This window comes from Chiroxiphia lanceolata, chromosome 6 (genome assembly GCF_009829145.1).
Source record: "Chiroxiphia lanceolata isolate bChiLan1 chromosome 6, bChiLan1.pri, whole genome shotgun sequence".
Lineage (NCBI taxonomy): Eukaryota > Metazoa > Chordata > Aves > Passeriformes > Pipridae > Chiroxiphia > Chiroxiphia lanceolata.
This window is the reverse complement of record NC_045642.1, coordinates 39,501,848-39,527,253: the sequence shown is the minus strand read 5'-3', so window position 1 is coordinate 39,527,253 and position 25,406 is coordinate 39,501,848. Positions and strand designations below refer to the sequence as shown.

Here is a 25,406-nt window from a genome sequence, read left to right as displayed (position 1 = left end):
GGATTTCTTGAGTTGGTGGGCCATGAATCAGTGGTCATGATCTCCCGCTGCCAGAATTACCTTTTACCCAGTCGGAGCTGATTTCGGCACAATTGCTGAGTTGGTTTTATTATTTTCTTCCTTTTCTTGGGAATTGTGACAATTGTCCTTGTGGCCTGTAAATTCTGCATTCTTTTTATCCTCTGTCAGTGATATATCCTTCTTCCCAAGCTTTGTTAACGTCCCACTAGGTCTTAACACCTGGACAACTGTGCTACCTTTATACAGTCCAAGTTCTGGGTATCCACAGGGGCGTATTCCGGGGGGATTGGATGGCTGTTGATGGTTGCAGATGCCATCTTTGTTTGACCGGTGATATGCATATGAGCAGTTGCTTCTTTTCCACACAGTCTATCACCGTGGGGATGCATTAACCAGGATGTGCTAACCAGATCTTGCCTCTGCCAAGGCCTGGAATTAGCACCTTCCTGTCAGAAATTCCTCCCTTCTATGGCCTTAACAGTGTTTGAGGCAGGTAACTGTCCTCTCTAACAAGAGAGTATAGCAAAGTTTTTTGCTTGTCATATTGCTCACAAAGAGCATTCTCCAAAAGTATTTCTCATGAAAGAACATGTTATGGTTCCTGTTCATGATTTTCAGTTCTTCATTTGTGGAGGCCTCTGACTCTTTCATTAGAGTCAATCTTGCTATATTAACCTGATTGAGGTAAATGAAATGTTCTTGTAAAACAGCTCTTTAATGTGGTCTCTGTTGTTGATCTCAGTTTTGCTCTGAAGAGAGCTGCTGAGATAAAAGGTGTTAGTATGCTGTTCTTTGAGTGTGTTGGCTTTATCTGTACAGAATCATAGTGTTTGGATCATACAGTGCTTGCTCATAGTTCTGATAGGGCAGAGTTAATTAGGTTTTTGTGCCAACTGCATTTTGTTAAGAGCTTGGAGTAGGAAGAGGAGGCTAGAGTTTAACACACCCTTTAAAGTTGATGGTGCTAGAATGTATCTTTCCATATAGAGTGTGAAATTTTAGGTTTAAGCAAACTTAAGTAGAGTTTTACTCAGAGGTTTTTAGTCCATTTTTAAACTAGAACGTTGTTTGCAAATCTTGATTTTTGTTATATCAGGTTTGCATGCACCCATGCAGTGTTGGTTGTAAGCCAACAGAGTTCAAGACTCTTCTTTGCAAAGTGATACCAGGTACTCAGGCTTTAAGCTACCATTTAATTACTTGAAACACTACTTACACAAACACCTCACCTCACTGTTCCTCTTAGCTGTTGGGGCGGCATCTCAAAAGCATTAGTAGGGATGTCCAGCCACAATTCCATATTATAAAATCAGGCTATCAGGGAAGTTTTTTGAAAAGGTTGTAGTTTCTTCCAGTGTATATACATTTATTTGGATTTCAGAGATGGTTGTTTCAAAATCATGTTTTCTTGGGAAAGATAAACAGTGGAGCTTCTCATGTAGGGGAGAAGAGACACTGTAAATCTAACCATAAGTAACAGTAGAACAAGAGTTATGTGAAGATGCTGAAGAGGTTCAGTGATAAAATAGCTACAAGAAGGGTGGTAAGCAGGGCTGAGAAAGCAAACCTGCTGTTGCTTGATGCCCTCAAACAAGAAATATGGAAGTTATATTTTCTCTTTCTATGAAGATCTTGATTTAGTCTTCCATAGAAGTGTTACTGTAGTCCTCTGTTTTTCTGTGAACCGTAAACAAGAAACTTCCAACACCTTAGTAAAGAAGAGGACAATAGGGAACAAGAAGAAATGGGCACAGGTCTCCAAAATTACTGTGCCTTAAACTGTGCAAAGTCAGCAACAGTGATGAGGATTTTTGGAACAATACAGTGATGAAAACAGCAGAGGCACTGGTAAGTAGAATAATCTTTTCTCCTATAAAAAGTTCTTCTCTGGCATGCATCTTCCCACCCTATTTGAAAATAATCCTGTGCCTGTTCTGAATTTACAGCATTTAGGCTGAAAGCAGGGCAAACTTGGGCACTGAGCCTGCTACTCAAAACAGTTCTTATGCTACTGGTGTAATGTTTAATCTAGGAGAAGTCATGAGGTACAAATCAAAACAGTAATTTTGATAAACATGCATCGATACAGGGCTTTACTGGATATAGTATATTAGACTGAGGTTTCTTTTTTTCCTTCTTTCCTGCTTTCCTTCTTTCTTTTCAGATAAATATATTGGTTAGAGTAAGAAGCACCAAGCATTCCAGTTACAAGAAGGCTAGTGTTGTGCCTTGCATTAGAAAAGCCCATGAGATTGGTTTTTTGTGGGGATTTTATTTTTTTTGGTTGGTTGGTTTGGTTTGGGGGTTTTTGTTTCTTTGTTTGTTTTTGTCTTACTGTAGTGTTAACAGATGTTTGTTAAACATCTGTTGAGATTGACTTAGAAACTGTTTAGGAAGAACTAGGGATATGGCAGTAGGATTCTAGGGGCATTGCTTCTTCCATTATAGTAATGTGCCTTTCTATGCCATTTCCAAGCCGTTTGAATGGGCTCCTTCATGTACAGGAAAACAACAGAGTGGGCTATCCTACAGTTTTCTTCAGCTTTTCATTCCTGATGAACCCTTTATTGTCTTAAAAATTAAGTGTGGTCAAAGCTTACCAGGAGTCCACCACTATAACTGAGGTTTTACTGACCTTTTCATTTTCTACCCTATGCATGTCTTCCACCACCTACAGCTTCCTGCCCTTTTTGGCATCAGCTCATGTCAGGTACCCAGAAGGGGAAGGGCAGCAGGTGTGCAAAGCCCAAAACATTACAGAAAGGAAAAATGGAAAGTTGGGGGAAGGGAATATTTCCTTTTGTGCTGTTTGAGTCAATCTAACAAGCTCTGTTTTGCTTTGGTTTTATGTCTGTGTCCTCATCTGAAGCCTTGATACCTACTTCCAAGATGGACAGAAATATGAAAATAGAGGAAATGACTGAAGGAGGATACATTTGAGAAGCAGCTTCAGGACATACTGCAGTTGAATCAAAATGTATAGAAAGGATGTTCCGAGAAGATAGCATGAAGCTAAAAGGAGACAACATACTACAAAGACATGTTTACTGCTTTTTAGTCCTTTTGAAAATACTGCAGCCTTTGTGCTCTGCTGAATGCAAATAGATACCAGAGAGAACTGATTTTTGCATCTTTAAATAATGTGCTATCAGGCATTTGCTTTCTTCTTTCACAGACTGTACTGTTATATATGCATCTGTTTAAGATACTAGATTTTATTTTCTTACTAGCCTGCTGCTTCCCACAGAATGAAAACAATGTGCTGAGGTTTTTCATTTGTAGTAAATAAACCATTGTAAACTTTTCAAAAAGTATTGTGTGCATTTGTTACTTACTTAGGTGGATGGTATGTAAGAATCGTGGTTTTTTCCTCTAAAAGTAATGCTTCCATTGATAAGTGTGCATGTAACTTTGTAGTGTGTTCTGGGAACATTCCTCAGTTTAGCAGCATTGTGATTAGTTTATCACTACTTAAGTATGTGGCTGTTGAAATGGCACCAAGATATACCATCTTGGATATCCTCAGTGCTGGTACTGGATTTTGTGTATTTGTTTGGATAACAAGGAAATCTTTGCAGCAGTCTGGCAGATAGGCTGGCTTCACTTTAGATGCCTTAAAAAGGCTGTCATAATTTAATTGCCTAGATAGTAGTAGTTTATTTCTTTGCTACCATCCAGATAGCTTGTGTTTTCTGATACCATAAACTGGCAAAGTTATGCAGGATCCTTTAAAGTAGCTCTTGACCTTGCATTAGGAAGATACAGTCAGGGAACAACTTTATATTGTTCAGTGTGACTACTTTATATCTTCTTTGACTTTCACCATTAGTATGTTTGAACTGCCCTCTGGTTTGTTAAACCATGGAACATCTCTCTTGCTCATGTACTACAGGCTATAGAAGAGTTGAGGCAGTGCTGAAGTACTATTTCTGTCCAGTTTATCACTCTGTCTCTGGATAGGACTGTAATTTTCTATGCTTCCTTCTTTTTGGTCTTGTTTGTTGTTGTTTTGGTTTGGATTTTTGTTTATGCTCTGTGTGTTTTGGTTTGGGGTTTTTGTGCTGTCACTAGATTAAAATTGGGATACCGAAACACCAGCAGCAGGGTCTTCTGACAGCACGTATCATAATCTGTTCTCACACTAATATTCATCTTCTTTCTGTATTGGAGCATATCTCACACTTGCCCTTCTAGAGCTAGGATTAGAGTTGGTTGGCACACCATTCCCAGAGAAATGTCATTTGCACATGAAAGTACCGTTGCTGCTTCAGGGTGGTAATTAGTAATGCAGAACTATTCTGCACCCTGTCTTGGGTTATGAAACCCAGAAATTACATTTTGCGGTGTTGAGTCACAGAAAAATGCACAATTTTAAAACATTATCCCTGTGTTTCCCCATCTTTGTAGTGCTTTTATCACACATGTCCATTCTATCCACATTGAGTTATTAAGTACTGGCATTTTTTTTCTGAAGCACATTCAGGAATACTGATGACTCCAGCACATTAGAGAACTAGAAGCGCTAAACAGTTCTGAACTATCATGTAGAACATGGGATAGTGAAAATGGAATTGTCAGTTATAGGCCCCAAATAAGCACAGTTCCTACCTGTTCATGTGCTGCTGGACATCATTCATTACATTCCCTGCAGACCAGTACAGAAGCTATTACCCCAGAATCATCTTTGAGCTAAATCATAGGAAGGTGTGCCTGTGGTCTGTCAGCAAAGTCCAGCAAAACTAGCCAGTGCAGATGTGGCAGTAGGTGAAGCTGCAAAGCTCATGGCTTTGGAGCAGGATTTCTCTGTTCTATTCATATTTCACCTATTGCAGGGCCAGAAGAGGCTGTGTTTATTGTAGCTGCTGTATACATTTGGGAATTATATATCTCCCATTGTAGTCATGGTTAGATTTGACAATATCTTAATTTTGTATGAAAATAGGTTTCTCGTATAGGTCGTAGTCTAGTTAACAGTTATTTTGCTACTTAAAACTTCTTTGTAATTTTTAATGAAAATGTGAAGTAGTGAATTTGCTGAAGTTTGTATTTAAATATTGGGTATAACATGTAGCTTAAAAAACCCCTGAAAACAAGGAGAAGAAATATATTTACTTGTTTAGGAAAAAAAAAGCAAAGATGTAAGGCTATAGAAATCACTGTCGGATAAAAAAATTAAAGGTTTTGCATAGCAGAAATAAGTTTCTGTCTCTTGGACCAAGCAGTGTTGTCTCCCTCCAGGAGAAAAGTAAAGTGTTTTGATGTCTTATAATAATTGAAATTTTCTCTTTTACATTCATTTCAGCACATCTTGGAATGAATTGTGCAACAGTGAATGCAACAAAACACCTCTGAAAGTTCACCTGTATTGTTTATGGTTTTAGGATTTCTTTCTTACACAGAGCTTTCTCTCTGCACATATTTTTAAGATGTTGTATTTCTTCACAGATATACCACAAATGAGACCAAAGCCACACTATGTAATGGTTAAGAAAGATGCTGAAACCAATGAGGCAATATATTGCACAAAGGAACCTTTTATTAAGGCTCGTGTTATTGTCATTCGATGGTTGGTGTCTTTCTGGCTTGAGCCAAAACCTCATACAGGACCTCATATTCCTGGGATGGAAGGTGAAAATGTGCCAAAGAATATTCAGGTAAAATCAAATGCACCAAAATGTGTTTGTTTTCATGTTTTTGTCTTAATTGTTATGTCAGCAATATGCACTCCTATGATAATTACAACTAATGAAAAGTTAAAAAAGGAATTTCTGAACAAATGTTATGCTTATTAATTCACTTCAGAACGATCTGCTATGCTGCTTTTTTTTGTTTCAAATTCTGTTTTTAATCAAATAGACATAAGAACTCTTGAAATGCAGTGAATCCTTTTTTTGTGTGTTTTTTTTTCTTGAATTCTTTGTACTGTTTTAAGTTATACTTGTTTAAGTATAATGTTTATATGTTATATAAACATTATATTTTGTATGTATTATATATACATTATATATTATATATACACATTATATATTTTATATATATATACTATGTTTAAGTTGTATAACTTAAATTGTACCATTCAATTCTTGTACTAAAAATGAGCTATGGAATATTCTTTAATTTTTATTTCAGAGAGCAGCTGCTAGCATGGCTTCAAGGGAGGACAGCAAAAATGACAGTACTGATAAGCAGGATAGAAATGCAGAGCCAGAACAATCTCATTCTAATACAAGTACTCTAACAGAGAGAGAACCAAGTTCTTCCAGCCTCTGCAGTATTGATGAAGAGCATTTAACTGATATTGAAATTGTCCGCAAAGTCTTTTCTTCTAAAAGAAGTAATGTTAATTTTCTAACTGAGATTTTTCGACAGGTAAAAAACCCTCTTTAAAATGCATGAATCTTGATTATTATGTTATAAATTATCATTACGTCCTCGTTTTCTTTCAAGAGGACTTGATCAGTGAGCATTGTATGAAGTTCTTCTATCATCTTGCCTTTAAGGATCTGTCATCTTACCTTTAAGAATCAAAAAGCTAAAATTCTGAAATATTTTCTGTGTAGAATATCCCCAGTTCCTGATTTTTCTAATTTTATATCTTAAATAACCAGTTTGACAACATTTAACTTAGACTTCGCAGTTCCCCATAAACGTGAATGTTTCATCTTTTCATACCTCAACACTGTAGCTATTAGAACTCAACAACCAACCATATTTACGTAAGCCTCCTGTGGGAGTCTCCAGCTGTTAAAGAGCTGTTTTAGGAGCAACTGAATGTCCTTACCTTGATAGTGTTCATCAGAAGACTGGGACAGGTGGCTGGAGGAGGTAACAGCTTCTGCTTCTGACTTCACTGCAACCAGAAACATTAGCTGAGCGTACTCAAAATAGTGTTTCTCAAGTGGAAACTACTAAACAAATTTAAACTGAGAACATATGCCAGAACAGAACAAGATAGACTTTCCTTATGCCCCATACTATAGATCAAAGACAAGAGAGATTTCTGAATAATGGTAAAGAAAAATATACAAAGTTTCAAGTCCAGTGCCCAACACTAATTGCTTTAAACAACGGAAAGCTTAACATTTTAAAACTCTGTTATATCTGGATGAAATGGATATTTTTGAATGAGGTAAATAAATGTCAGAAGCTTATCCATATCCCTTATATTGAAGAACTGGGGAGCTGGGGCACATTACTGAAGGAGATACTTGAATTCAGCTGCCGCTTGAGGGCTTACAGGGTCTAAGACATGAAATGTAGTCTAAAATTATCAATGGTCAATTTAAAAACTGTCCCCACAGTGAAAAATGGCAGCAAAGGCAATTTTCTTCATTCTTTTCACAAAGTACTCTGTGAGTTATGTAGATTATTTAGATTTTATGTGCAGTTATGAGATCTCATTTACATCATTATTTAGCCAGTTTTCAGTGTAAATTAATTTCTAATATGTCAGATGTTGTCTAAAACATTAGGACTGAGTTATTCCAGTCAAGAAGAGGTTTCAGTTTTACTAAGTGGTAGAAAGATTGTTTGTAGGGAACAAGTTTTATGCATTTTAGACTTCAGGGTACAGAAAAATGTATATTGAGCTTGCTGAAGACTGTTAGACTTGATGAGCAAGTGTGTGACTGATGAACTTGAAATCTTGTTTAATTCTGTAATGCATAGCTCAATTCTTTTCAGTGTGATAGTGGTATTAAATGTCTATTTACAGAGAGAACATAAAACTTGTGTTAAGTGGGCCCTCCTTAAAGACAAAGGCAATGAATCTTCAACATTCACAGCATAGACTCAGTAAAGCTGTGTGTTGGTGTAGTTCAGCTGTTTTTTAAAAAATATAATTAGAATGTCGTGGTCTTTGGTAAATGTATTTATAGTTAGTTAAAACCTGACTAGTGTTAAAGGTTTCTGTTCAGTTGTTGTTACCAGTACAGCAGATACAGAAAACCTACTGAAGAGGGCACTGATCAACCATTACATCAACTCATATGCACAGTTTATAGGAACAACAATTCTGAAGTCTTTTCAGAGAGTCATTTGTTTTAGGGATACCGTTTTGTAAAATCTCATTTAAATAAAAATAAGATAGATGGCTACCAGTATTGTGCGTCACTTCAATTTTTCTTAGTCATTTAAAACTGGATTAACTCCACTCTTCCAAATCCTCTGAATGGAAAATATTGTAATAAAAACTTCTGCTCATTCATTTCGCATATTTTTGAGGAGTGTGTGGGTCTGAATTTCAGCAGGCTAGGTGTTAAGTAGATATACCCGTGTGGATTCTCATCTTTCTCTCTCTTTGGCAATGAAGTTGTCAAAGTACTTTCTTGACAAGTTGCTTTGCTTAAATCTCAGTTTTTTCAGTTTATATATAAAGAAAGTGAACAAACATTTAGGTTTAGGAGTAAAATGTATGTTAAGATCCTACAGTGGCTATATTTCCCCCCCCTTATATCTTATAACATGTGCAAGAGCCCTACTTGATTTCAAGTATTGTGACTGGGTTTTGTTTCTTTCTTTTTCTACTCAGGCATTTCTATTACCAATATGTGAAGCAGCTGCCATGAGGAAAGTGGTAAAGGTGTATCAGGAATGGATTCAACAAGAAGACAAACCTTTATTTATGAAAGAACCTGAAGAAATAATGCAGTGCACAACTGTAGATTGTGATGAAAACATTGACCATAATTCATCAGAGAAAGGAAAAGAAAGAGAAGAGGTAAAATATTTTTGGTTACTATTTGTGCGGCTTTTTAATATGCCAGTAGACAGAGAAGTGGCTTCCTTGTTAGTTTATATGTGGTTTACTTTGATGTTAGAGCATCCATTGGGGAAAATCAATTGTCAAACACTGCATGAGTGAGCTACCAATTTTATCCATTGTCTGAAGCTTTTTAATGTGGTTTGTTCAATTTAAAACTTCATATCATTTTATGAACTGTTCTCAAGAGATGGACTATATGGTATGCCAACGTTCAGCTGTGTAAAAATTATATACAAATAAAAGGATGAGGAAAATAGTTGTTATTTTATTCAGATACTTCTAAGAGAATTGCTACAAGCTTCATGAAATATTGTTGTATCTTTAAGGTGCATTTGTCTGCCATTGTTTATTATTTAATATCTATTATATCCTTTTTCCTTTAATATAAAGCCAAATTACCTGTCTATAAATGTATGGGATTTTAAGAAAAAATATTTTTCAGGAAAAAGGGATGAACTCGAGTCATGTTAGAAATTCAAACTGGACAAGAAATGGCTGTTATGAAGACACTTTGCATAAAACATCTGAAATTGATATTGAAGAGCAAAATGTACGAGCTGGAGTGCAGTCAGTATTGCAGGTATGAAATAGACTTGATATCTAATTTTATCTAAATTATCTATCTAAAATTATCTAAAACTCTTGCTATCAGCACATAAAGAGTGGAATGTAATGTAATACTTCTGCCAGGGAATCCCATGCATCTCTGAAACATCTCTAAATTTTAAAAATTATTTTATATGTAACAAGTATGATGATAAATCCCTTCATGGCTGGGCTTGGCGAACGAAGATATGGGAAGGGCTCTACCCACATTTGCTACAAGCGCGCTGGTGGCTAAAAAGGCCAATATGAGATAGACATGTCTGGCAAAAGGCACAGCAGAAGGACTCCTTGGATGGTATCGGCAAGACGTGATTCTTTCTGCGTTGCCTTTTCTCCTCGAGAGTGATCCTGCGTGTGTTCTCAAAGGAGACAGCAGCGTTATAGATGGTGTGTCTCCAGGCCTCCCAATTGGAGGCCAGAGTAGACCCGTTATGTTGATCAATATGGCCAAGGCTGAGATGTTGTTTCGGGGAGTCCTTGTATCTTCTCTTCAAGGCTCCTCTCTTGTGGCAGCCAGTGGCAAGTTCACCATAAAGCAGGATCTTAGGGAGGTGATGGTCCTTCATCCTTGAGACGTGTCCTGCCCAACGCAGCTGTGTTCTCAGCAACATGACCTCAATACTTGTGACTGCTGCCTGTTCTAGAACAGACATATACAGTTAGAATCATGACAGTGGTTCACTATCCCTTTATTGACCTTAAGCAGGACAACGTGTAGACCAGTGTTGGGTACCGCAATAAAAAAAATCTTTTACTTATGCGTCAGAACATGCATTCAGCTCTACATCATATCACAGAAAAAATAATCCTCATTTGAGTGTGACATCTTTAAATACCAGGCTTGCCAGGGCTAACCAATGGATTAGTGTGCCAAAACATGAGGAAAACGATCACTGATGGGACACCTCAATCTGCCTCATGAGGTGTTGGCTACGATGTACCACACCTGAAATGTTTTTACACCCCTGCACTCAGCACGAGGGAAAAACAAGAGGAGCTCAAAGCTTTTGCCCATCCTGAGATTTGACATCATTGGCATAACTGAAACCTGGTGGGATAAGACATGTGACTGGAGTCACAGTGACAGGACCTGAGGGAATCTCTTAAAGTCGTGTCAGGGGAGGTTTAGGTCATATATGAAAAGAAGTTCTTCACCCAGAGGGTAGTTGGGCACTGGAACAGGCTCCCCAGGGAAGTGGTCGTAGCACCAAGCCTGACAGAGTTTGAGAAGCAGTTTGGACAATGCTCTTGGACACATGGTGTGATTCTTGGAGATAGTCCTGTGCAGGGGCAGGAGTTGGACTCCATGATCCTTGTGAATCCCTTTCAGCTCAGCATTTTCTGTGATTCTGTGAAATATTCCTACTTAAGTGTTTTGTGAGAATGCTTAGAGACTTTTTTCTTTTATTAGACACTATTACACTATTAGTCACCACACACAAAACATCCACTCCTATAGTTTTTCTAACCTGATTAATAAGGTGTCAGGGATATTTTCTCATCTTTTTCTGAATTTACAGTGTAAGTATTTGAAAAACTTGATCAGATACCACAACACTCCGGTGACACCCTTAAGGAGTGGGAGCATTGCAGTAGTTCCCAAAAGTTTTCTTAACTGCTTCTAGGAAATTTGCCGTTGTAGAAATTGTGTTAATTTGAAATGTTTAATGAATTGCTTCACTGAAGTTGAGGCTATAGAAAATCAAAGAGTGTATAATTTGAGGATCTTTTAAGGTTATATAAAGTGTGTGCATTTTATGTATAATATGCATATGCACATACATACGCAGAGGTGGGTGTATGACTCCAGACTCCATAATATTCTTTTATCCAGCAGAAAATTTATTCTGAGCAAAATAAAATAGTCCTGTGTGTTTGCCAGCTTACTGTGTGCACTTTTGCTGTGGGTAATCATGCTAATTAAAACTCATTTTTACCACAGCCTGAATGATTTTCTGAATACGGTTATCTTTTGTGCTCTACACTGTTATATATAAAAATAAACTTTCTAACTGAAATCACTTTTGAATTAAAATATTTTACAATAATTTAAGCTTCATAATCTTTGTTTACAATGACTTTTTAAAATATAAAGTGTTTCTGAGAAAAGAAATAGCGAAGTATCTGTTTGCAGTATATTAAAAAGGTTTACACATCTGAGAATATCTCAAAGATTATTAATGTTGAAGTTTTTTATGCAGAGGTTCATTTGATTACTAAATATAAGTTGGTTTTTTTTTTTTTAACCTGAGTCAAGACATCATTCTAACCCAGTACTATGTCTCAGTTTGAGAGTTTTCCTGGCCTGGAACCACATTTGACTTTCTCTGTGAATCAATAATCCAAGACTTCTTTCTTGAGTTTTCTTTAAATTTAATGCTTGCATAGGCTTATTTCTAGGCCCGTAGAGTAGGTTAGGTACATTAATTGGGGCTAGTGAATATAAAAGCTGCATACTAATAGTTTTTAATAATTAAAAATCCAAAGCTCTCAGTAGAGGGAAATTATGACTGTAGGACCAATGATGTCATGTACATGTGGATTAAGAAAGATAAAAAAATAATTGAAAATCTAGATCTGTGGTTCAAGTGCTTTCTAAACTTACACTAAAATATAATTACACTTTAGTAGTGGCTCCTTTAAGTCCTACAGTGTTCTTGCTTCCCTTTTTTTCATAATTTTCATTCTGAAAGTCCTAATTCACTGTTCACTGAAGTCAGCCACTGTGGGGAAGGTATCCTGTTTCCTGCTTTTGGTAAACCTTTCTGATCCCAGTGGGATAAATGCTTTTAATTTCCCAGAACGTAATACAGTCCATGTCATGCTGAAGCACACGCTGTGTACCAGAACTGTTTCAGGTAGTTTAGCATATATTTTACTAGTCAGTTGCTGGCTTACAGGTGGAACTTTTGTGCAGTGGACTTCTTTACTTTTGTCTGTCATATTAAAATAATCGAACTGAGTAGTTTGTTGTACCGTCTGTCTATGAGAACAAAAATATTTAAGTACGTTTTGTAGAAAAAAATGGGGAAAAGATCAGTCTTATTGTTGCTTAGTCATTACTTCAAACTAACATATTTTAATGTATACTTCTGTGTGCATATGCAGCCTTTTCTGATAAAGATTTTCTCTTATAGATTTTTTTCTTGCTGGTTCTATCAACTGAATCGCTGAAAACATGAAAGTGCTTCAGGCTCATAACCCACTCTTTTCTACTTACAGGTTTTTATAATAAATTCTTCAAATATATTCTTTCTTGAACCTGCAAATGAAATTAAAGCTCTGTTGGATGAACACACTGATATGTGTAAACGTATTCTTAATATCTACCGCCACATGGTAGTCCAAGTGACTATGGACAAGAAGACATGGTAAAATGCTAATGCTTTTATCTTAGATTATTAGTTCACAAGATAAATGTGAAAATTTACTTGGTAGTAAACACAATAGAGGGGTATTTGCTATATGAACCAGTTTCTCTAAATCAGTAAATACATGAAAATCACAGACAACTTAGAAAGGGGGAGGAGGATGTTAGCTATTTTGTTAAAGCCTGTAGTGAGCTCCTAGTTAATTTGAGGCAACTTAGCCCCAGTGAAAAAAGGAGTAAGTGGGGATATATAGACTGCTATTAAGGAGCTACTGATGGTTTTTTCCAGGGCATTTTGCTCATGGATTGAAGTGTTAAAATATGGAAACATATATGAAACTTCACAGCCTTATTTAAAAATAAACAAAAAATCCTCAGATAAACTTGGATAACTGTTATAATCAGATGTATGTTGTTCTTGACCTGTAATTGTGTACAGGAGTCTATGTGCTGTGTAACTGTTTTATTCCTTTCCAGTGCTTAAGATGCCTAGCAGGTACAAAGGACCCTGCTTTCAGAGCAATTTCTATTATTTCTCACTCGTTTAAATAGTTGCCTGTAATGAGGTAGGATATTGACACCATTCTCCATTGCAAGGAAGCCACTAGCGAGGAGATTTCAAATGTCTGATTTACTCCATTTTCACTTGACTTGGCATTTAATCTGTCAATAGTATTTCCTGAACTCTGGGTGAGTAGAGTTGGCACTACATGTCATATGAAGCTTGTCTCCTCTTCTGAGGAGTCAGTTCAAGGAAATTTAGGAGTGATAATAGAAAACATATTCTACTAGACTGTTATTTTGTTTCTCAGTTTCTCATCAATGTAAAGAAGTGACTCTAGACCGTGATGGCAGAGATTGTGCCGCACAAAATAATTGATGAAGTATGTTAATGATAATTTAAGATAGCTAAAACCTGTAATTCACAGGGGAAAAAAAAAATAAAAGCTCAGATTGAAAATGTAATGAAAACTTTGCCGGTAATTTCAGGCTTTTCAAGGTGATGGCAATTGAATGACTTGACAGAAGATGTTAGAGTGCAACAGGAATTCCTCACTCTTAAGTGTGAAGAGAAAATTGGAGTAATTTCTTTTGCGAGAACCGAGTTAGGCTGTCATCATTATATATATTCCTGCTTGGAGTGTGTTTGACCAAATCAAACTTGGTTATTACCTTTAAAAATATCGGGCTATATACAGAAGTATAACAAAATGGTAACTCCAAGTTTAATGCTGTTTTGCAGGGAGCAGATGCTACTTGTGCTGCTTAGGGTTACTGAATCTGTGCTGAAAATACCACCCCAAACTTTCTTGCAGTATCAAGGAAGAAAAAACTCCACTTTAGCTGGAAGACTTGCAGGACCTCTTTTCCAGGCAAGTAAACATAAATTCACTTTAATTAATTCAGCCTTAATTTTAATTAAGAGATTAGATACAACAACCACTGTTGGCTAGTTTGTCATCTTAAATCATTGATATGTTACCCAAATAAGGTGAATGGCTTGGGTTAAAGATGTAGTTACATTTCTTACTCTCTGTCTTATATTTTAATGACATTGTGACAACAGTTTTTGAGGTACTGTGAAATTAAAAAGTTGCTGTCATTTAGTTGAGTTGGAATAACTGATAAGGATGACTGGCAATATGTGCAGTTTTAGCCTGCTTCCATTGCAAAATTGGCTCAAGTCAGCACAAAATCTGTGCCATCCATGCCTAACCAATGGCTTTTTTTATTTCTTAGAGAATTCTGTAGTTCCTTACAGAAAGCTGTAGCAAATCCTTTCAACACTTGCAGAGTGCAGTTGTGGTGGGTCCTCTGTAAAACGACCTATAGAGACTCTAGGTTCTTTAATAGAAAAAGGAAGAGTATACAAGATAATGAGTCAAACCATTTGTTCCTGTATCTTAATTTAGAGCCCGGTGTTCACATTACACGTGATAATTCATGAAAGTCTGTGTGTACTGGGGAAGAAAAGAATTTCAGGACTACACAAATTTCTGTGGCAGTTAGAAGTTTCTTTTGAAGTAGTAGCAATTGAATGTTGTCATGTTATGTTCACAACCCAACTTTTCTCTGTTCTTTTAGACTCTTATAGTGGCTTGGATCAAAGCAAATCTAAATGTGTACATTTCTCGAGAACTTTGGGATGACTTGCTGTCTGTAATGTCATCACTGACATATTGGGAAGAGCTGGCCACTGAGTGGTCACTGACAATGGAGACACTAACTAAAGTATTAGCTAGAAACTTGTATAGCTTGGACCTCAGTGACCTGCCATTGGATAAATTAAGTGAGCAGAAGCAGAAAAAACACAAAGGCAAAGGTAAGACAGCACTCTATAGACATCACTTGAATTTGAGCTGGGGTAATGAGATGTTGGGTACAGGATAATTTTGGTCTCACTTTTATTGGTATACCTAATTAGGCCTCTCTATCACCTGAAATAACCCTGTTTCTTTGAGGTAAAGCTGCTTTTTAGAACTACCACAGAATCCTCACATTAAGATTCGTTTCTGCAGATAGGCACATATGGAATGTAATTCTTAAAGGTGTGTTGAATTTAAACTAAAATTACACTGTACCTTTTATCAAAGCAGCTGGATAGTTGAGTCCTGATCATAACTTCTTGAAAATAACAATACTACTCATCTGGTGAAAATTAAGCCATTGCAAGCACAATTGGAATATTGATCCTGAAATGTTGTTACAAGGGGAAATGTAAGGTGAACACAGTTTTGTTTGGTACTAATTGATTACTAGTCCATGGTGAAGACAGGTTTTGTTAAGATGACCTTGTGGATTATTTAAGAGATAGTATACTTTTAATAATCAATATGAGCAGTACCTGTTTTCAAACTGATTCCTAAACATTGCAGAAAATACTCTGTGAGACATAATATGGGGAGAGGAGGTGACTATTTGCTTTTTATGGTACAGTTCTGGAATTGGTAAGGAACAGGAAGTCTGTCCTCCTCAATAGGGGGCTGGATTGAAAGCTGAAAAACCTGGATTCTTTTCTTAGTTCAGAGACTGACTTTCTGCATGGGACCATTAGAAATCACTTCTTTGTTTCCACTTTTGTAAAACTTCTGTAATATTCTCCTTTAAAAAGTTCATTGTGATCTAATAGTGAAAGGCAGGATTATATTTAGGGTGAGTAAAAAAGATGGAAAAACATGTAATTTTTAGTCTGCTTTTTATTTCTCTGTGTTCTCATTGATTTGGTTCTCCAGTCAAACCTGAGGGAAGGTACAATATCTTAGGATTTGTCAGTGAGAAGTAATGTGTGGATTCCCTCTCTTAAAGGGGTTGTTCCTGTAGGCTGTTTCTGCTAAAAACATTTCACGTGCTTCTACGCTTCTCATCTTGAGCAGAGTCATTATTCACACTTCTGTTTTTCTAGTGTGTGGCAAGTGGATGAAAACACATTTCTCTGTAGTTGACCTTGAGAGACTGTTTCAGTCCATGCATTTTTTGTTTTCCTATGCTGTACAGCTTTCTTCTTTTACTTGCTAAAGATACAGTTAAAAAAAAAGTCTGATGTGGGATAAGAATATTTATAGTTATTTTAATATATACTTTAAAAAGTATTTTGAATAATTTGTATCACCCATGCCAAACCACAAGAGAAAAGTTTCTTAGCCTTTGGTGATAGAGTTCCAGAGAAAGCCTCCATTGCTAAATGTGAGTCACAGAGCTAAGTGCAGCTTTGGAAGGAATAGATATCATACAAATTATGCTAAATTTCTTTGGCCCTGTTTGTTCGCGAATAATGAACATGTTGGACTAGGGCTCACTGTCCAAGAAGTTATCCTTTTAATGATTGTAATTGTGTCATTTTGGATGGATAAGGACATAGGTTGCAAATGCTTTTCACTTTTGTTTTTTACATAGTATTGTTTTTGTTAGGTCCTCATATGAGCTTTATTTACTTAATATAAATTTCAAATCTGAATTTTTTCCATCTTACTACAGTATTTTTTGTCAATTTCCAAAGAGTGTTGTTCTCTGAGCCCATCATCCCATTTTTTTGCTTTTGCATTTTGTGTAAAAATATTTTATCATAATTATTTCGTGTTCCTCAACATCACAGAATTATTTGGAAAAACACCCACAATATTAATGTTTTGAAATGTATGATTTTGTGTGTATTGTCTAGTAGGAATAGCAAAGGAAAAGTTATATATTTTATCAGACTACAGCTTTTGTAAACTCATTTTTTTTGAAAATAAAATTACAGTAGTTTAATGGAACCAACATTTCTGAAGAAGTTTGAGTATCCCCCAGTGTTAGTGCTGGCTGAGCTTTTGAAATAATGCTTGCTTTGGTAACATAATTTATTCCATCCAGCTTTAAAACTCTTTGAAAGAACACAACTGCAATTATCTGGTGATACCAAAATAGAAGTGAATAGATTGGCAGTTCTGTTTTTGCAGGAGTCGGGCACGAATTCCCGAAGTCTTCTGTCGATAAGTCCTTTTCTAGAGGCTGGAGCCGTGATCAGCCTGGACAAGCACCAATGAGGCAACGCAGTGCTACAACCACTGGCTCTCCAGGAACAGAAAAGGCAAGAAGCATAGTACGGCAGAAAACAGTTGGTAAGTATCTGTAAAAGCTGATAGAAGTGACATTTGAGAAAGGGTAAGGAATTAATAACTGACTTCTGTAGCAGCGTGGATTGCTTCTCTCCACAAAGGTATACTATCTATAATAATTTACACATTAGTTAAATGTGTAAATTATGCACCTTCATGTGCTTTGAGGGTGGCTGAATAACTTGTGTTTATTAGAATTACAGTTATTGCAAATGCAAATAATACATTTGATACATTAATTCTTAGTGAGTTTGATCACATGCCTAAGCTGGCCTGGAAAGTAATACCGTTGTGTGTGTATGAAGGAGAAATGGTTTGAGCAATACTGCAGATAGGTGGGTCAGAGAAGGTTTCTGAAGCGTGTGTTTTCATAAACTACACAAGATGGGTTGAGTTTTTTCAAACTGTTCAAAGGAAAGCATGAAAAATATGTGTATGTCTGCATAGTTTGTAAGATATGCTGTCTTTTACTGTACTCTGAATATTGCAATAATGAAAGATTGACACGGATGTGTGCAATTCTCCATTTCTGAAATCATCTATTTCTCAATTTTATTACTTACAGATACTCTTTACTGTGTTAGAAATGAGTGATGCTGAGCAATGCTTTAGGTGAACTCCTCAAAAGAAGACTCATTTTTGTTCATATGATTTGCTTAGACTATGTTAACATGAACTGGACTATGAATTTCTTTACGCTGTTGTCTCATCTTGATGATCTTAGTGCTGTTTCTTATGTGAAGGAAAATTAAGCTGATTTTAATTTTTTATTTAGAATAAGAACCTTTAAGGAATATCTCTTTTTTTACTATCTCTGCAGTAGTAGTGGCTTTGGTCATTGTGTGTTGTTACTTCAATGATACTTCTTGGAAGTAGGTACATTCTGACACAGTTTTAGAAACTTGGGATGCATACTGGCCATTGAATATATAATTGTGCTACCTTTTCAGAAATGAACATTTTCTTTCTTTTTCCAAAAATATTTGCAATTAATTTTTTTAAGTCATAGAGGTTATTTAGACAAAGGTTTTATTTGAATATTCTTCAAAATTCTTCATTTTAAAAATTTGTTCTCTCCTAAGGCTCTTGTTTATTTGGGAGAATTAATTGTCCTGTAAACCATACAGAAATGAGAGAAAATGAAGTCATTACTCCAAAATTTCCTATCTTTTTTGCACATTCAAATGCTATACAGCTTTTCCTGTATCTCATGCTGACAGCACCTAGTTTTCCTCATGGATCACAGATACTTTAAATGCAATTTCTGCTTCTATGTAGATTGTCTGTGATTAACAGTTGTGGTGGTTTTAAGTCTTAATTTCTTAACAAGGTAAAGATCATGTTAAAATTTCTCTTTCACAAATAGTTAATATTTCAGATATTCTGTCAGATGGTTATGTTGTTTGGTCAATTTATTAATGATTTTGTTTTTCTGCTATTTGAAGTATGGCTATTTATATGATGTTAGCCTTAAAATGACTGGAACTTATCCTTAATAAACTATATATTGACCTGGTTAGCAGCAAACTAATCTGATTTTAGTTTCACTGGACATTAGCATCCATGGTTTTGTTCCTTTCCTCCAATTGTCTTATGTATCTGATATTCATCAGCCGAGTTTGTATTACTGCAACCAGTTAAAATTTCAGCTCTATTCCTGTTGTAGAATACCATCTGTGGACAAGCATCCCAGAATTGCTAGGATGATTTTAAAAGATGTAAAGCCCACAAAGAATTTCCAGAACCAGAATCCCAACTCTTCTGGTTTTTAAATGTTAATGAGGAAAATGTTGCAAAATGTTACATCTGTCTTAAATACCTGCAAACTGTTGTTTGTTATTGCTTCTCAGATCTGCAAAGAGAGCTGTTCAGATGCTTCTTAATCTGTGCCAGTTAATACAGGGTCACATAATAAAAAAATAGTCACAAAAAGTAAAATCTTCTACAGAGCATTTTACTGGTCAGATCTTCTTCAGTTTAGCACTAGCTCCACAAGCTAAGGCTGTAATTGAGTCAGACCTTAAATATGTTGCATGATATCTGATATGTATCACATTCTCTTTGATTATGAATAATGTATACTCTTTATATCTGAGTAGGGGGGATGTGCATGTTGAATATTTTATGGTAAGAAAAAGCTGGGATTTCTTTTTCATCTGTTTTATGTTGTACACATTTCTGTGTACATCTGTGCACCTCTATTTTTTGAGCCATCATCATGCTGGCGCACATTTATTGCTGCACCAAATATATGTGTGTGCGTGTTACTCAAATAAAAATCACAGCTTTTCTGATATGCAGTGTGTGCATTTTTAGCCTGAACTTATGTAAAGTAATTTTTGGAAAAGGGCCTTTAAACATAGTATGCATATGGGTTGAAAAATCTTCTATAAGGCTAGATTTTTCACTTAGGCAGCAGATTCTAATCCTATAAAATATTGTATCAGAAAGAATTTACTGTCTTATTGTTCTGCTTTTCTTTATAGGCAACAGTGGAAGGTTATAAATTGTCAAATATATAGTCCACATTCAGATATTAAGTCTGCCTCTGCTTAACTACTTATTTGGATGTAATATGGTGGAAAACATCCAGTCAAATTAAGAGGAACACTTTATGTTAAGATTTATAATCAACACAGTATCCAATATCCAATAGCTTGATTTATTTAGAATCGTTTAGGTTGGAAAAGACCCTTAATATTTACTATATAGCTTATTATTTTTTCTCTTGTGTACATTCATTGTAAGATTCACAGAGATGAATGTAATGCATCTAACTATCACTGTATCCTGAATTTTATTACTGTATCTCTTAAACAAAGAGATACTTAAGCTTTCAACATAATTACCTTTTAAAAAAATGGTTTCTGTCTTACAAACTAAGTTAAAGAGTATGGCTTCAGTTTTAAAAAGTCTTATCTTTCTGAATTGTTTTTTCAAACTGATGTTAACACACCACTTAAATTGTGCTGCACTTGTCAAATGTATTTTCTACTCTATGTGACCTACCCAGGTTATCTACATGTTAACATTAGTAGCAATTCTTTAACCTGGTTTAGAAGTGTGATGTGCTCAACTGTCACTACACTCCATTCATGTACTTTTGATTTCCATGCAGATTAGGTGCACTAAGATTCTAAGTCTTTATTCCATGCTGTTTTGAAAGTATATATATATAGAAAGAAAAGTTCAAATATTGCACTGACAATATTTCTGTAAGATGCACTGAAGTTTATCAGCAATAGTTTTAAGAGAAGCTAGCCGACTTGCAACAGTTTGAAAAGGAAGCTGCTTGAAACAATAAATGTTGCTTTTTGAAGAACTTCCGGTGTACTTTGAGGTTGAATGCAGTATCAGTTCTTGCTCTGACAGAGGAAAACAAATGTCATGAAAATTTATTTTAAATCTATTAGAAAAGCTACAGATATAACCTTGATTGTGATACCACAATTCTTATGTAAGTTTTCTATTCTGTAGGAATGGTGGCAGGATGTGAGATATGAGAAGGTGATTTAACATCAGTTTAGCAAGATTTATCCCGTATCAATTAAAAGCCAGGCCCTATGGATAAGAACCAACTTAATGCTTTTTGTTGTCAAACCATTTCACTTCAGTCATTTCACTTTTACTGTGGAACTATAACAAGTTTTGTTGCAAATTTCTCCACACAGAACTGATAATTTTCTCCTTATGCTTTTGAATCTCTTTTGGAGAACATGAATTCAGGAGTATGGGTGTATGTAAAATACAGAGAGGCATTTTGAGGAGAAAATCAAAGGAAACTAGAAAAATGCAAGTGTAGTGTAAGTTACTTTTTCTGTTAAAAAAAAAAATTCAAGTTCTGAGTGCTTGTGAAGCAACTTTAACTTTGATTTTTCAACCCCTGATGCAGTGGGAAAAAGTGTTAATTAGTTTCTTGATTTGGAATGCAAAATCTCTGTGATTGTCATAATAAAGGCATTGTTGCTGCTTTACATAAAAGTCGAAAACTCAGAATGTCTTATGTGTCCACTGATTTTTTTCTTACAGCTCTGCCAATATCTGCCGTGCTGAAATGTTTTAATTTTTGAATTTTCTTCCTTTTTATCTTTGTTTTCTCTGTTGCTGCTTTTTCTGTGACACAAGCCTTTCATTATAGTCACTCTTCTTTTTTCCTTCCCCACTTCTTTCTTTTCCTTTTTAAAGCCATGAGAAGCCGATCCATTGGTGAATGTGCTCTGCCATCGGCCTATATACGCAGTGCTAAAAGTGCTCCTGTTCTGATCCATACTTCCAAACCCTTCTTGCCTGATATTGTTCTCACTCCCCTTTCTGATGAGCTTTCAGGTAGTGCCACCTCTGCTAATTTCTGCACCCCCTTTATCACTTTTTTAAACCTTCTGCTTTCAAATTCTGCTAAATCATTAAATTTTTTCAAAGTAAAAATACTCTGGGGATGGTGGGAGAGGGGAAGAGATTAAGAATTAATATTTTGAGTTACGTAAGATACCATGCTATTTTACAATTCATTCTGGAACTGTTAGAAGTTAGTGCTGTGCCAATGTTTACTATCATAATAGCGCAAATCAGAGAAATATCTTCGCTTTTTCAATTTATTGTTAAGCAGCAATATAACATCTGTCTACTAGAGAGTACAACTAATCTAAAATTTTTATTTGTGACAAGTGAGGGAGGGAAAGGAAGAACTTAATTTTACTTTGATTTGCCATTTACCTTTCTATGTAAATTTTTGAATTCAGTGTCATAGATGTTGTGTGAACAACCATGATGATACGCTTTAGCTCCCATGAAAAAAGAATGAAGTATATGGTATCATATAATATGCTTTAGAGTATGACTGTTTTTCATTAACATATAAAAACATATAAAAAAATCTGTGGTTTGGAATTCTCAAATGCTGTGTTTTGATGTTATTTTCCAAGTGATCCATTTTTTGGAATTGTGGTTTTTCTCAACATTCTGTTTGGTCCAGCAAGGTAGTTGACTACAAGTCTCACAGTAGCTTATCTTGGATAATTTTCTCTGAACAAATCTGTTCAGGAATTAGAATTAGCACAGATTTTAAAAAATGCATGTTTAGAGATAATGTTATTTTTTCATCTGTTGTGTAGATATAAATTAGTAGTGTGTTAAGGCTGACACTTGTGTTATGCCTTTGTCCCAATGCATGAAAAAAAAAATCAAACCACCAAACCGAAAGCATAGTGGGAGGACTCTATATATATATCCAAAACTGTGTACAAATATAAGGACTTAGTGGCAGTAATGGTTTTATAGACATTTGTTTTCTTTTCTCTCTCTCTTATCTGCCTTTGTTACTCAAGAACTTCCAAGAACTGAATCTTCATAGTTGTATTTTGTCTTGTGTCACAAAATTCTTGTAGCGAAACAGAAATTTGGTGCCTTAGTATTCAGTCTGAAAACATAAATGGAGAATCAGGAAAGTTCAAGGTACCCACTCTAGAGAGACCAGACTTTCACAACGTACAATTACAAAGTAGGTTTAATAAAATACAAATTATATGTAATAAATGAACAAATGTATGAGTGCAAAGGGTATCTTTCTGAGATATAAATTATTAGAACTTAGAAGATAGGGATTTTTATAGGAAGGATACATGAACAACCTGTTAGGTTAGGAAATACATTTCCTGTTAGGAAATACATCTTACCTGGCCATGGCATTGTTGGAAATAGTCAATTCTTAATGAAGATCTTAAGAACACCTCCAGAAGGGAGTGACCTATTATTTTGTCACATAATCAGATGCTTAAATTATCCTGTCCTAAAGAGAGCAAAAGTGCTGTTATAGACAATTTCATCATCTATGTTTCTGAAAAGTCCTGGCTTGCATCTTATTTCTAATGTGTCCCAAACCTTATGGCTCTCTTGCTATTATCCTTTCTGTTGATACTCATGCAATACAAAAACTGCATGACCAATGTAATTCTTAAAAGTAAAACGATGTTACAGACCTTTGCACCTTGAACATAGGAAAGGTCTTATGCCCTTCCTGGTTTTTGTGGCTTCTCAAAAGCAACCTGGGTGTTGCAGCAGCTTCATGATGTGCTCAAGAATCTTGAACATTGCCAGAAAACTAAAAAGCTCTAGTGAAGAAAAGCAAACCATTAGAGTGTTGATGGGGAAGTAGCAGAGTAAAGGATACACTGTCCACTGGATCAGAGTGCACTTTGCTCTTTTAATTTTCTGCATTTTTAATTGCGCTCTCTATCTTTTCTTTTTTTTTTTTCACATGAAGCTTTATCATTTTCCTTGCCTTTTCTTACAGTAAATGTTATTTTCTGAGAGCTTTCTGTTTCCAGAGGTACAGTATGTAATTTGGGAAGTAATCAAATTGCTTCTACCGTAAGTGTGTTCTAGATAACGAACAATATGTAGCTAGCTCTGACAGCCCTTCGTCTTATTTCATAATTGTATAAATATCCCAGTTATCCAAAATGACTTTACGATCCAACACAGCTTGAAGGAGAGAACGTTTCAACTTATTCCAAAATAATAGAATGCCTAATATTAAGTTTCTGGAAGTAGTATTCAGCTACTTTTTAGCTGTGAAACTCCTCATTGAAAGGTAGACTCACTGAACACTGGTAAATCTGGACAGGTAGTCCAACAAAAAGCATTTATACCCAAACCTTTACTTTTTGTACGGTATATTAATTTTCAAGAGTATGGCAGAACACCCCACTTGACTATAATTTGTTATTTATTGAGAGATAGTATTTCTCTTGAAGATAAGTCAGTAGATTGACAAAATATTTTGCAAAAGCTCAATATTGACATTCAGTCATCTGGCATCATAGAGAATGCTTCTCCTAAGATTGTATTTCCTTTGTGTAGTTTCTAAGTTATGCTGTATTTCCATGTGCAGAATATTTGCAACTTTTCAAATAATATCCAGAAAGTGGAAGTGATTTATGCTTTAAGTTGTTTAGTTATTAAAGTGATTTTAGTATAGTGTATTTGTTGCAAATATTTCTAAAAAGAACTTTTCCTTTAGCCTACTAGAATCATAACAAATCCAGTCTTACACTTTGACAAGATAACTATTAAAATAACCATTCATTCTGGAACTGTTGAGGATTTTCATGTACAAGACCACTCATGAAACAAAGTATTAATGAGATGTAGGCAAGATTCTTAAAAGTAATGGGCAAACTAACGAATTGCAGGTGGTAGATTTTCCTTATCTACCAGGACTAAAAGAGTCAAATGTAGTATTAACATGAAAGGGAGATGCATATTGGGCCTTTACAACCCTGCTCCCAAAGCAGTAAGTAATCATTAAGCTGAAATATAAAGAAATCATAACTATAATGTCAGTATGGCTGTAATTATTCTTTAATCCCAGAAACTCACAGAATGAGTGTGTTCTTATAGAAAAAAAAAAAAATCAAAATGAAAGCTGAGAAGCAAAATATGGGGTTTTTTCTCTACTTCCTGAACTAACTTTCCATGATGAAATATAAACCTCTCCCAGCATTACAGGGGAATGTTCTATTAGCACTCACGCTGTCTTGTCAGAATGTGTCTCTCCATGAGTTTGTATTCTAGCTTATCCATCTCCCACTTGATGCTGAAAAGCTAACTTCTCTTTCTGCCTTCTAGCAGAAAAGGAGAGGTAAGGTTGATTTAAGCAAAGTTATGATTGGTGAGATTGGGCAGGTCTACCAATTTCAATCTCTTCTTTATTGTAACATATAAGAACCCTGAGCAGCGTTTCTCCTAAGTGCACACAAGGTGTCAGGTAAACAGCCTTCTGGCACACACAAACAATGTACAAACTCCTTGGGAGTTCATGGTGTCCCAATTTGACTACATAGTTGCATGCAATAGTGAGCCCTGGTTGTGAAGGAGCAGTTTGTTTGGATTTTTAAATATTGTCTGTGTTTTCAGTGCCAGTCTTGCAATAACAGTACATTTTTCATTTCCTTTGTTTCTTCCTCAGTTCTACAAAAAAGAAATCTCTATTGGCACCGTCACATGTTTATTTGAAAACGTGTACTTGTATGCGCTAGTCATGCATATGTGA

The 25,406-nt window shown here is 35.6% G+C and overlaps 1 protein-coding gene across 16 annotated transcripts in view; it reads left to right on the top strand.

The window, feature by feature from the left end:
- The window catches only part of RALGAPA1 (Ral GTPase activating protein catalytic subunit alpha 1), a 140,527-nt gene that overhangs the window by 20,491 nt on the left and 94,630 nt on the right, over positions 1–25,406 (top strand). For 11 of the 16 annotated variants that reach the window (XM_032692460.1, XM_032692454.1, XM_032692451.1 and 8 more), the window contains exons 9-17: positions 5,467–5,675; positions 6,151–6,390; positions 8,552–8,740; positions 9,228–9,365; positions 12,614–12,762; positions 14,005–14,134; positions 14,847–15,084; positions 17,198–17,359; positions 21,542–21,682. In XM_032692460.1, the coding sequence (XP_032548351.1) occupies positions 5,467–5,675; positions 6,151–6,390; positions 8,552–8,740; positions 9,228–9,365; positions 12,614–12,762; positions 14,005–14,134; positions 14,847–15,084; positions 17,198–17,359; positions 21,542–21,682 (1,596 nt within the window). The remainder of the gene's footprint in view (positions 1–5,466; positions 5,676–6,150; positions 6,391–8,551; positions 8,741–9,227; positions 9,366–12,613; positions 12,763–14,004; positions 14,135–14,846; positions 15,085–17,197; positions 17,360–21,541; positions 21,683–25,406) is intronic. The other 5 variants (XM_032692466.1, XM_032692463.1, XM_032692455.1 and 2 more) reach the window with 1 other exon arrangement.